The 13,433-nt window shown below is 52.7% G+C and overlaps 1 protein-coding gene across 1 annotated transcript; it reads right to left on the bottom strand.

Moving 5' to 3' along the window:
* Positions 1-6,833: 6,833 nt before the first annotated feature.
* BJ171DRAFT_506367 (uncharacterized protein) lies at positions 6,834-13,351 on the bottom strand. Its single transcript, XM_053111128.1, has 17 exons — positions 13,076-13,351; positions 11,771-12,883; positions 11,118-11,535; positions 10,832-11,014; positions 10,532-10,641; positions 10,381-10,443; positions 10,077-10,249; positions 9,782-9,960; positions 9,432-9,644; positions 9,006-9,084; positions 8,703-8,930; positions 8,308-8,626; positions 8,032-8,225; positions 7,775-7,948; positions 7,469-7,680; positions 7,331-7,395; positions 6,834-7,250 (listed from the first exon to the last, which is right to left on the bottom strand). The coding sequence occupies exons 1-17, from the start codon at positions 13,251-13,253 to the stop codon at positions 7,186-7,188; spliced, it is 3,966 nt and encodes a 1,321-aa protein (XP_052966265.1). The 5' UTR covers positions 13,254-13,351; the 3' UTR covers positions 6,834-7,185.
* Between the last annotated feature and the right edge of the window lie 82 nt (positions 13,352-13,433).

Genomic DNA, 13,433 nt, shown 5'->3' with positions numbered 1-13,433 from the left:
CTGCGACATCTGCCAGCGAGCCAAGATCCGACGACAACAAGCATACGGTCACTTCTCCCGGATCCCTGTGGCCACCCGCAAGATGGACACTGTCGCCCTCGACTTCATCCTCGGACTCCCGCCTGTCACGGACTCACTCTCGGGACGCACCTTCAACTCGATCACGATCTTTGTCGACTCCCTCACCAAGTACGTCGTCCTGGTTCCTGGCAACAAGACCGACTCGGCCGAAGACGTCGCCCGCCAGTACTTCCGCGATGTCTTTGTGCACTTTGGACTCGCCGGCACTTTCATCTCGGATCACGACACACGCTTCCGGTCGGCCTTCTGGACAGGACTTAACACTCTGCTCAAGACCGAACTCCGGATCGCCTTTGCCCACCACCACGAGGCCGCCGGACAAGTCGAACGCTTTGTGGCAACCGTCGCCGAGGCCATCCGCTGTTCGACTCTGGCCCTCGGCTCCCGCTGGATCGATCAAGTGCCATACATCCAGTTCGCGCTCAACTCACACAGCTCAGCTTCGACTGGACATTCGCCCTTCTTCCTGATGCACGGTCAGCATCCTCGCACTCCTGCCAACACCGACATCATCGCCGAGTCCAACCCTGCAGCACAGTCGATCGAGGAGATGCAAGCGACTCTGGACTTGGTCTCGGACAACATCGGCAAGGCCCAGGACCGGGCCCTGTACTACGCCAACCGACATCGACGCGATATCGGCTACGACATTGGCGACCAAGTCCTGATCGACACGACCGCGTATCACTTCAGCACGGACGACGTCACACCCTCCAAGATGCGGATGCCGTACTTGGGACCCTTCAAGATCATCGAGAAGATCGGAACGACTGGATATCGACTTCGACTCCCGAGGACCCTCCGATTTACAACCGAACTCCCCGCTTCCGCCCTCGTCCCCTACAACACACCATCGACCGACCAACTTGTGTTTGATGAACCCGGACCCAACCACAACGACGAATCAGTGTTCGAAGCGATCATTGGACACAGGATCAACCGACGACGTCGACTTCCTGGATATCGACACGAGTTCTTGCTCCGCTGGCAGGGATACGACCCATCTTACGACTCGTGGGCACCACTGGCCGAACTCTTGGATGGAGGACTCGCAGATATCCACGACTTCCTCAGCCGCAACCGCAACCTTCCGGAAATGGACACACTGATCGACCTTTGCCAAGCACAAGTGCAACGCAACTCGGGATCGAAAAATTGATGGTTTGACTTGAGCACAATTTTTCTGGGGGGGATGTCACAGATCGCTCTGCCCGCCTAGCTGCACCGTCGCACTTGTGTCACTGTTTGCGTCGCACACTTTCCTTTTCCTTTGTCCTGTGACGCCTTTCCTTTTTCCTTGCTCTCATGTTGCACACGCCGCTCTGTTTTCCCTGCATTTGTCATCGACCATGCATTAGTCAGACGCTGTGTCACCCGCATTTGTCAGCCACCGAGCATTTGTCAGACTTTCACATGTTTCTCCGGTTAGCCGTTGCTGCCTGGCTGCTGTCCCGCCGCCTCCGCTGCTTCGCCCCCGCTGCGGCAGGCTTCGCCTCCGGGACCGCCAGACAGATAAATAGCCCGCCTTCACCCGCTCATGTTTCTGGTCATCACCTTCGACCCCAGACACACTTGACTCTAGATCCTAGCCTCGCTAAGATCAATAAAACCCTTCTCTATCTTTTTCTTTTGATCTCCTCTTGATCCCGTGATCTGACAACCTGGATATCGACACGAGTTCCTGCTCCGCTGGCAGGGATACGACCCATCGTACGACTCGTGGGCACCACTGGCCGAACTCTTGGATGGAGGACTCGCAGACATCCACGACTTCCTCAGCCGCAACCGCAACCTTCCGGAAATGGACACACTGATCGACCTTTGCCAAGCACAAGTGCAACGCAACTCGGGATCGAAAAATTGATGGTTTGACTTGAGCACAATTTTTCTGGGGGGGATGTCACAGATCGCTCTGCCCGCCTAGCTGCACCGTCGCACTTGTGTCACTGTTTGCGTTGCACACTTTCTTTTTCCTTTGTCCTGCGACGCCTTTCCTTTCTCCTTCCTCTCATGTTGCACACGCCGCTCTGTGTTCCCTGCATTTGTCATCGCTATGCATTAGTCAGACGCTGTGTTACCCGCATTTGCCAGCCACCAAGCATTTGTCAGACTTTCACATGTTTCCCCGGTTAGCCGCTGCTGCCTGGCTGCTGTCCCGCCGCCTCCGCTGCTTCGCCCCCGCTGCGGCAGGCTTCGCCTCCGGGACCGCCAGACAGATAAATAGCCCGCCTTCGCCCGCTCATGTTTCTGGTCATCACCTTCGACCCCAGACACACTTGACTCTAGATCATAGCCTCGCTAAGATCAATAAAACCTTTCTCTATCTTCTTCTTTTGACTTCCTCTTGATCCCGTGATCTGACATATATACAGCCTGTCCGCTGAAGAATCCAAGGCCCTGCGGGAGTACTTGGACGAGAACCTCGCGAAGGGGTTCATCCGTCCGTCCAAGTCTCCCGCGGCATCGCCAGTCCTCTTTGTCAAGAAAAAGGATGGAACCCTCCGCTTGTGTGTCGACTATCGAAGCCTCAATAAGATAACTATCCGAAATCGCTACCCGCTCCCCCTCATCCCGACACTACTCGAACGGCTCAGTGGGGCAAAGGTGTTTACCAAGATCGACTTGCGTGGAGCGTACAACCTCGTACGCATCCGCCAGGGAGATGAATGGAAAACAGCCTTTCGTACTCCATTCGGGTTGTTCGAGTACCTCGTAATGCCATTCGGACTCACGAACGCCCCCGCGGTGTTCCAACACTTCCTGAACGATGTCTTCAGACATATTGTCGGATCACGGGATCAAGAGGAAGTGCCAGATCGCGGGATCAAGAGGAAGTCAAAAGAAGAAGATAGAGAAGGGTTTTATCGATCTTAGCGAGGCTAGGATCTAGAGTCAAGTGTGTCTGGGGTCGAAGGTGATGACCAGAAACATGAGCGGGCGAAGGCGGGCTATTTATCTGTCTGGCGGTCCCGGAGGCGAAGCCTGCCGCAGCGGGGGCGAAGCAGCGGAGGCGGCGGGACAGCAGCCAGGCAGCAGCGGCTAACCGGGGAAACATGTGAAAGTCTGACAAATGCTTGGTGGCTGGCAAATGCGGGAAACACAGCGTCTGACTAATGCATGGTCAATGACAAATGCAGGGAACACAGAGCGGCGTGTGCAACATGAGAGCAAGGAAAAAGGAAAGGCGTCGCAGGACAAGGAAAAAGAAAGTGTGCGACGCAAACAGTGACACAAGTGCGACGGTGCAGTCTGACGGGCAGAGGGATCTGTGACAGGGAGGCAAGGTTGGGGTCGGGCTTGATGGGAGACTGATTGGTGTGCTTGGTGGTGGGCCAGGGGACAGACTTGTGGTGGGGACGCGTGCTTTCCCACGGTCCGTCGTGCTGGTCGTCCGTTGGGGACAGGCACGCGTCACCCTTGTTGGCGCTTCCCACGCTACCGCCCAGGGTCGGGTGCGTGCTTGGTCCGGATGGCCGGGGCGTGGCAGGGGGGAACAGCGGTCGACCAGGCGAGTCCTCGGTGGGAGTTGGTTTACGGGAGATGGGAGACGAGGGGAGTCGACTGGGAGGCGGGCGGACTGGAGGAAGTTGAGAGCGGAAATTTGGGGTGGTCGTGGAAGCTGCTGCAGTAGCATTATGCTCCATGAGAACAGGAACAGGAATAGGGGCCTTTGGGAACTTTGAGGATGATTCCTTAACTGTAACGGACGGGGCGAGGGTGGACCGAGGCGAGGGCAAGCAGGCAGGGCGAACAAGCAGGGCAAACGGGGACGGGGCCTAAAGGCGAAACTGGGAGCTGGACAGGAATATATTGCAGGACGGGAGAGTACAGATGACTTCTCTTGCTGGGCTCTCGTGGGGCCGGAGAGGCAGCCCTTATATACTGAGGCCCAGCAAGAGACGATCGCGCGTGGCTTGGAACCAGCCTACGCACGCCCGATGTGGCGACCACGCCGGGTCGTCACATTAACAACGAGTTTATTGTTGTCATTGGTGTGCGCCAGGGCAGTGGCCCTTAGAGACCCTGGCGCGAGTCGTTTCCCTGGTTGTTGAAGGGCTTGCGGTTGGGGCAGGACTTGATTGTGATGACCAGCATCACAACGGACCAATGAGATTGTCCCGCATGCTCTCGCCCTCCGCACCAATCATGAGTCCCCACGTGTTTGTTTGCCCCCATGCATGAGCACGCGCCGTTGCCACCCGCGTCTACTGGTTTCCTGCCTCCCCCACCGCTCGGCACATGTCCCCGGGCTGTGCCAAGCCTCTCTCGCTTGCACACCAGCCACTCTCGCACCCCCTTCTCGCTTCTCTGTGATGCTCCACCCTTCTCGCCCACATTTGCCCCTCGACCTTCTCCCGGTCTATAAATAGCTCTGCATGTCTGAGGCTATGTTGAACACCAGTTCGAACAAAACTTGTTCTTTGGTGTTCGGGGCTAAAAGCTAATAAAGCTCATACCAAGCACTTGGTCTTCGTCCTTGCGCTTGTTCACTCCTCACATTGATGTAGTGTCCACTGTCACCGCAGTAAAGACCGAGGTTGTTGGTACGGCGAAGGCGGCGTTCAGCTTCGCGGTCCGTGGGAACAGGGGCGTCGGCAAGTTGAGTCTTTCCGAGCACGGGAGGGTAGGCTTCGGCAGTCGGTGGGCGGGCAATGCTGGGAGTGGTCCTGTAACGAACGGTGTTGGCGGCTTCCATTCGACGCTGGTGAATGCGGGCATCGAGTCGGGTGGCGACCTCGATGAGCTCGGACAAAGTGTCGGGCAGCTCGCCCCGGATGGCGAGCATGTCCTTGACGTCGTCGTTCAAGCCACCGTAAAACTTGGCAATGAGGGCGGCCTCGTTCCAGTGGATGTCAGCCTGCAGGAGCTGGAAGTCCGATGCGTAGACTGATGCGGGCCTGCGTCCTTGCATCAATTTCATCATCGAGGCTTCAGCTCTCATTTCGTCATGGGGGTCCCCATAACGAGCTTCGAGGTGAGTGCGAAACTGGGTAAAGTTGCGGAGTAGAGGGCATTCTAACTTGACAAGGCTTGCAAACCAGTCGGAAGGGGGTCCGGAGAGGAGTGTGCCAACCAGGCCCACTCTGTGGGCATCGGTGGGGTAGCGGGGCTCATGGAGGGTGAGGACAATATTGACCTTGGTCAAGAACGATCGAAGTTGATGGCGATCTCCATCAAAGGGGTCGGGGAGACGGATAATGGGGTCGGTCATAACGGGCGAGGTAAACGGAAAGAAGACGAGTCTAATGTAACGAACGGGGGACGGACTGGGGACGGAACAGGGGACTATCGGAAAACGGGACGGACGAGTAATGGGCAACGGCGAGTACGAGCAAGCGGCGTATATTCAGGGAATTGGGCCAACGGGCGAACAGGAGGGTGAGATAAACAGAAGACTCGTCTTGCTGGATCCTTCCGGTGCTGGGGCATCGCCCTTTATATATCGTGGGAACCCAGCAAGACACGGTGGGGGTCGTGGTGGGGAGTCTCCTCGCTCGTGTGCACGACCCAGCCCTCGCGACATGTTGCGACTTGGTCAAGTCGTCAGATGCACCTTCGTTTCTCTGCTGTTTAGCGACAAGCAATGATCAAACCCGCCGCGGAGGAGCACAGAAAGCTCCTTGAAGCTGTTCGCCAACATATGGCAAAGAGCTTGACAGAGGCGCAAGAACGACACAAGCGATTTGCCGACCATCACCGGGCAGAACCACCGCCGTACGCACCGGGCGACAAGGTGTGGCTTCGGCGGGTCAACATCAAGACCACACGCCCGTCGGAGAAGCTTGATTACAGGTGAATCGGCCCTTACAAGATCAAGAGGAAGGTGAACGAGGTAGCGTTCGAGCTGGACCTCCCAGCACACCTCTGAGTGCACTCAGCGTTCTATACCGCACTCCTGGAGCCGTACCACGAGTCAACAATCCCAATCCCCAACCGGAATGTCTCTCCTCTCCTCCAATCGAGGTGGCAGACCAGCTCGTATACCAAGTTGAAGAGGTTCTGGACTCGAGAAGGCAAGGGAGGGGAATCCAATACTTGGTGGCCTGGAAAGGCTATCACATCACCGAAGCCACTTGGGAACCTTCTTCAAATCTTGCTCACGCACCACTGATTGTCAAGGAGTTCCACCGATGCTTCCCCGAGAAGCCAGTTCTCATCAACAAGCAAGCGCAATGGTTGAGGGGGGGTGAGATGTGACGAACTGGCGTGTTCGTCACATAGGGTGTGCAAGAGGACAGAGTGGCGCAGCGTGGGCACCTCGACACGGTTCTTGTGACGGCACGAAGGCCGCCACTCGCCGAAAACGTCCGTACACGTAAGCATTGGTGTTATGGACACGCACCTTGATTGAGGGTCGTGGTCATGGCACTCGGGGGCAGCTGAGATTGGCGACCACCGGAACCCAATTGCGTCATTTGTTAGATTAGTTAGTTCATTCATCCTTTCATTGATCACGGCGTGGCTTATCCCCGACTGAGCTCTATGGTGCGATAGATAGACAGCTGAGGTATAATTAGACGCTCTCGGGGACGAGAGGAGAAAGCTCACCAAGTGAATGATCTTCTCACTACTTCAATATAAGATCATCACTCTTCTGAACTCTGACCACTCCCAGTTCCCACGCCTCCTGTCCTTGCCCCGCCTTATTTCCGTGTCCTGTTCATAACATTGCTATTCTCCCCCTCCTTCAAAATCATTTTTCCTGACGAGGATTCCTAGCTCTTGATTTGTTTATTATACTGTGAAAACATCACTCCTGTTGCTCCTCATCGCTTCCTCCCCACTCCATCAGTCTCAATATCGGCAGTTTGTCCTGCTTGATATCTATGAATGGCTATCACAGCTCCCTACTCGCAATTAGCGGCCTCCGATGTATGATGGTGTGAAATTTCTGCTCCTTTATTTCAAAACCTTACTCGCTAAACGGACAATCTCTTGGAAATCAAAGGAATAGTGCTTCTTCCAAAACGGATTCCTATACCTGATTAAAGTTTTGGAATTATTTGAGATCCCTTCCTCCCTTCCCAATCCATTCGTTGTCATATTCATCCATTGACTATCCACATTCCCTTCGTTGCCATCACCAACTGTGTCTCTATTTTCTCACCATTCGCTTGCTGGATATCTTGGAGAGCTGATTCCCAAGAGAATTTTGGCCACATTCCGTCCTGCACCACCGATTGGGACGTCATGTCTGTCAGCGATTCTCCTCCCCAATTTTGGTACATGACTCTGATGAACAAGTTACCTGAGGTGATTTCACTTCGATGTAAAGCAATAAACTCTTTCACATCCATTTCCACTTCGAATTTGCTGGCAAGGGAACAATGACTTCAGTGAATTCCTCCAGATCCTATCTTCGCATAAGCCGTCACCCATAACTCACCTTTGTTTTTGTTTGTCGCTCAGGAAGAAGTCGCCACCAATATCGGTCATTCCATCATCTAGTTCGTTCTTGAAATAGTGCTCAATATCAGAGTACAGCTTGATCTGCCGCTCGAGGGCCTCTGATGTCATATTTGAGCGATCATGCTTGGTGGAATATTGCTCGACGGACTCCAATGGGCTCAGTGAGATTTTTTCGATGATACCGTATATCTGGAGTTTGAAATTTGTCAGTTAGTCTCTCAAGAGCATCTCCAATATATGTCTTGGAGGACACTGGCAAGCTTCTCGGGTATTGCTTCGTTACCTGATTTACTTTGGACACACGACTAGCTTCTAGTGAAGCCATTTTGGCCACTATCGCCTGTCGTATTCTCTTCACGGACAAGTCCCTCTCTTCGTCGCACTTTTGATACCAGGTATTTCGCACCTGAATATGGAAGCATTTCTCTTCCATCTGGAGTGAGAGTCGCTTTTGCTTCTGGATATTAACGAATCAATTAATCGATAATATCAGCAACTTGCTCCTTTCGATCTTGCTCCATATCGCGTGCGCTCTCCTACCTTGTATGATGCAAGTCTTTGATAGAGTTCTGTCGGTGAGATTTTGAGTGCCTGGCAACACTCTGCCGCCGTAACCTTATATCCCCGGGTGAGTTTTGGTGCGCATTGCACAATATACTTGACAACATCGTCTGAGTGGCATAGCGCGGTTTCTGCGCCTCGGAAGAATCGTACATAATAGTACAGATACGTATCTGGAGCCATCAAGTCAGTTATTGGACGATCATCATGCCAATTTTCTGGAAACACCAACGCTTGTCCAGCCAGACAAATTACCAGGAAAGACCGCTATTGGCTTATCCTCGTCCGCTTCAATAATGTTCCAGAATGTCTCGAGTATCGGGTGCTTGCAGTCAACGTCCTTCTCGGCACCTTCTATTGGAATCAGTAAATTTGTCACATCTGATTCTGAATCGACATGTCTCTGTGTGCTGGCTGTGCCGCCGTTGTTCAGATACTTGAGGATAAATCGCTGCACAGCAGCATCATCGACCCCATCGGAATACGCAAAACTTCGCTGGCGCGCATAATCATCCGAAGAAAGGAGAAGGTGGCAATATGCCGGGATTCCGTCACGGCCAGCGCGGCCGATTTCCTGTGGAAATGTATATCAGTCTCGCAGGTACCATCAAATCTCCCTTCTGCCTGCAGCTGCCCCCTTCAGAGCTTACCTGTATGTAGTTTTCAAGACTCTTTGGGAGGCTGTAGTGAATAACGCTGCGTACGTCCACCTTATTCATGCCCATCCCAAAGGCCACCGTGGCCACCAGAAAGCCAATGTCTCCCTTCATAAACCGCGCTTGAATGCTGTTCCGAACATCGGCGGGCTTGCCAGCATGATAGGCCTCGGCCGCCATGCCGTTTACGCGCAAATACATTGCCACTCTGTCCGCGTCAACCTATTGGAATTCCCTCAAGTTAATATGGATTGTTGTTGACTTCTGATCGCTAGGCAGCATCGTTGTCTCGCTTACTTGGTACATCGTGTAGATGATGATGGGCGAGAGTGTCTGGAAAACTGGTGTTTTGAGGAGGTGCAGCAGCTGTTTGTCCCTACAAATTTCGAGTATTAGTATCCAGCATATTTGAAAGGCACTTCAGTCACAGCACCTCCGGGCCCTTATGGTGGCAGGTCTCGCTCCAAGTTCCGAAGGGAACTTCCCACAATCTCGGTGCCTTTCTCTCGCAGCCGATTCGATATCCATTTGCTTTCGAAGGTCGGCCCGACTCACAGCACATCACATTTGGCAGTGTGATCAGCAACTCTGAATACCAAGTCTCTCACTCGTCCAGATTGTTCCACAAGTCCGTAACAGCAGCATACAACCCTCCCCCACTTCACCCCTCGCCCCCTTTCAATGACCTTGATCGTCCTGATCATCAATCGGGAGAAATATTACCTTGCCGAATTGTCTCCGTCGTCAATTTTGGTAACGCCAATGATAAGATTATCACGTATCACGCTTCCAGTAATGACTCCTTCAGGATATGAAATCGACAGCATGGAACAAATCGATTTGTTCGCTTGGACGGTGGACGTCCCTGTTAAGGCAATGACGCAACTGGCCCGAATCGTTTCTTTGATTGCTGCTCCGAGGCGAAGGTACGACGATCTAGTCGTTCAGAAAGGAACAGCTCAGAGGTTACAAACTCATCGCTCTCACCGAGTGCAAGTGATCATGTCAACATATACTCGAACATCTACCCCGTAGTATTCTAAATCAATCGCTCAATCGCTTCCATCGCCTACCTGAAATTATGAGACCACTCGGATATACAGTGTGCTTCATCGATGCAAACAAAGTTGACGCGGTTTATCTTGTCCATAATACTTGAAAATGATTGCGAGCACAGCTTTTCTGGTGTTACAAACACAATGTCGATAGCATTCATCTCCAAAAGGGCCTCGATCTTTTGTTGCGCCTGGAACTTGATGATGGAGGTAGGAACATGATTTAATACCTTGGCGCTATTAACTTGATCCACCTTGCTCTTCAGTAAAATGCAAGGACATGCGGTTGTGCCCTGTGGAGCGGACTACTCACCGTTTGCGTTGCAGTGCTGAGAGATACACCTTTCAGAGTGGCAGGGAGACAACGTATCTGGTCTTCAATCAACGAAAGCATCGGTGAGACCACAATAGTGACGCCGCCAATGGAGTTGGGTATGTTTCGGATGATATACGTTGGGAGCTGATAGCAGAGGGATTTTCCAAATCCTGGGGTGATCGCATATCAGTCGATATCAGCTGAAAATAATGACGAGAGGGACTCCAATGTCGGCGTGAAGCATCCATGGAAATAGGTCAACATTCCAACTGGCCCTCAGATACTTGGGGCTCTATGATACCTGTAGGCAAGTTGATCAACGTTGATTGACATCCAATCACCCTCTTTATGGCATTCACTTGCTCTATTCGTGTTATATATGTCAGTGCAATTGCATCGACGTGATTCACTTGCGCAGTGACTGCGTAAACTGAAACTCATATTCCGCTTACTAGGTCGGAAGGACTTCAACCCCGTCATTCTGGTCAGGGCCACGTTCAAATCAACGTATCTACGTTTACGATCAAGCCCTTGGACATAACTTGGATCAATGGCACATATCCTAAAATTGAAAGTTGGTCGCCAAATGAACACGGAATCAGTACTGAACAGCCTTTGAGCGTCACAAGACCGAGTTGATTCAGCGTCATTTTCATATAAGCTTTCGAAGTGGGTGATGAAGTTTAGTGACTATCGCTTTGATGATCATCAAACTTCCCCCACACTGCTGCATTCAGCAAACTCATCTATACCAATTTTGATCTGCTTTCAGCTCATTCGGAAACATCTCTCCACTTTCACTTTGACGATTCAGCGCGAATTCGATGTTGTCGAGATCATGATTGCACAGGACATCGGAGGGTGCGTCTTTGAGCCCGTCTTCGTAAGGATCTTGGGAATTTGAATTGCTTTCGGAGTAGCTGTACGTCGTGAGACTGTGGTAGGCAATGCAATACAGGGTTATCTGGAGGTTCCTCAAAACATGACAGCAAATGCTAGTTGCACTTCGAAAATGCCATTGTGAGGCAATGGGTCTACCTTCGGATCGTCGTCGACCTCATCCCCGGCCATTTTATGCTCTTCCCAGTTTGGATGATTTTCCGCGCTGATTTGATTGACCTCAAGCCACTCATTCCGGAAGTTCGTTTGGAATTGGAGCCCACTCTTCGTCTGGCTGTAGTTTTGGACATATCGCCGATATCTTTGTCTCGATGGTCAGCGCCGCCCTCGGGCTCATACCGATTCTCGGACTTTGACTTGGCTTCATTTTTCCCATGTTCGGTGTTCTCGACAGGGTCGATTGCAGTGGCTGAGCCGTCGCTGAATTTTCGCTTTCTTTGTTGCTCCTCGCTGATGAAATCGGTCAGAGGCTTGCTACCCGGCACTTGACTACCAGGGCTGTTGGCTCCCTGGACAAATTGAAGTCTGTCGGTTTGAGTACAATTTTGGTCTGTGACTTGAAGTGATCGGTAGGTTCGTGGATCAAGAAATCCCGGTGTCAGTTAGGCGTTTCCTTGTGCTTCTGGCGGCGACCCTTTGAATCCAAGTACAGATGCACACACACGATTATTGCATTCGGTGCCTTATTGAATCATCGGTCATCGGTCATCGCCCCAGGTTTCGGTCACTGGGACACTTGGGCAATGGGAAGATCGCCAAGAGCACACATCGATATCCATCCTTTAGCTTACTATGATGGATAGGATCCTGTACGTCGGTAGACCGAGTGGCTCCATTGGTTGGGCTGAGATCCTGATCAAGGGCTTCCAAGGTCTGAAGATCCAACGGACTCAATAGAGAGCTATGTTTCAGCTGCGCAACCCTTGACAGCAAGCTAAATTGCCGTGTTGGGCGCGCCCGGCTCCCAGGAGGCACAATTTCCCGCAATGGCGAGGCGGAGCTGTCGGGCACATTCATCAACTCATTGCCCAAGATGGATGTTGCTGTGACTGAGTCCATCGTGTCCGGGGTCGCTGAGGGGGGATGAAGCGGGACCAACGAGGTCTCAGAGGTTCGATGCATTCGAGGTCGCCGAGCGATTCTAAACTGCAACGAAGACAGGCTTTTGAGACTGGATGGCGCAGTGTCTTCGATTGGCGCTGAGTGGGCACTGGCAAACGATCCCGTGCCCTCCTCCTCCGAACTCGAGTCCTCGTAGTTTGCCTTATTCAAATAGGCCCCAAATACATCTTGCACGATGGAATCATCGGTGACGAATGACCCCTTGGCCGCTTGGCCAGGAGTACTTCGATTCCTCATTGGCGTGGAAATTCTGCTTTTGAATGATACGGCATCTTGGGATTCCAAACCGGTATTGTGATCGTCGACGCCGCTAAGATTGGCAAAGAGAGATCTCCCCGCCTCGGTGCGATGCTTTGTCGGTGTGGCATCGATCCGCACTTCTGGTTCTCGAATACGGACACTCTTTGGTGTCACAGGATCTTGGGTGGATTTAGGCGGTTGTGGAGACGATAGATTCGTATTCGCTGCCACAGCTGCATCGCTTCGGGCTCGAGCGGCTTGTCCGCTCTTGATGTTACCGAGTTCGATCTGAGAAATCGGCAGTGGTTCGGGGTTGTGGTTGTGTTTCTGCCGCTTTGGGGAGTTCAAAATAAGTTGCTGACGGATCGAAGACGGCGATAGATATTTGCATTGGCCCGCATGAAGCTTAGACGCATCGGTCGGTGGATCGCTTTGCTGGTGGTCCATGAATGCGCCAGTTGATATCTTCGGTGCGCCATCCCCGTGTTTGCGAGTCACTGCGTCTCGAGCCTTCAGACGATGGTATTCTTTGTAAAGCGCCGCTGAAAATCAACCGTTGAAAGCACGTCGATCAGTACCGGCGGCTCACTCAGCGGTGTATCTGATGACAAGATCGGCAATCTCCGCCTCGTGTGCGCTTTTGGATGCAGACATATTGCTGATCTAGGAGCCGCTACGGGCCACGCCTGTTCCGTCACATCGCCTCAGCAGAATTTCGTTCATGTGTTAGCTACCTATGTTGGGTGCACCCTTGATGTCGTTTTTGGATGGGGCTCGGCCCTGGGCCTCCTGAAAGGTGCGCTCCCACTCTTTCAATGTACGCTTCAGGCCCAGTAGAGCATCGTCATGGCTCTCCCGCGGCATCGAGGCCTTGTGGGGTGGATCTGTGTTTGGATCAGGCGCCGAGTGCATTCGAGCAAGCGATTGATCAGCCAGCTGCCTCAGATCTTCCGTGCTCGCTCGCTCTCCTGTGTCAGCTCGACTTTGGTCCGAGAAGGATTCGACGGTGGATTCTCGTTCAGAGCCGAGACCCAGCAAGCCCACCAGGCGCGGAGTTGTCCCGCCATGTTCCCAAATATGGTCAAATTGCCT

Source organism: Polychytrium aggregatum (genome assembly GCF_025602895.1).
Source record: "Polychytrium aggregatum strain JEL109 chromosome Unknown BJ171scaffold_20, whole genome shotgun sequence".
In the NCBI taxonomy this organism is placed as follows: Eukaryota; Fungi; Chytridiomycota; class Chytridiomycetes; order Polychytriales; genus Polychytrium; species Polychytrium aggregatum.
The sequence above is the reverse complement of the archived record's forward strand: the minus strand, read 5'-3'. Positions and strand labels throughout refer to the sequence as shown.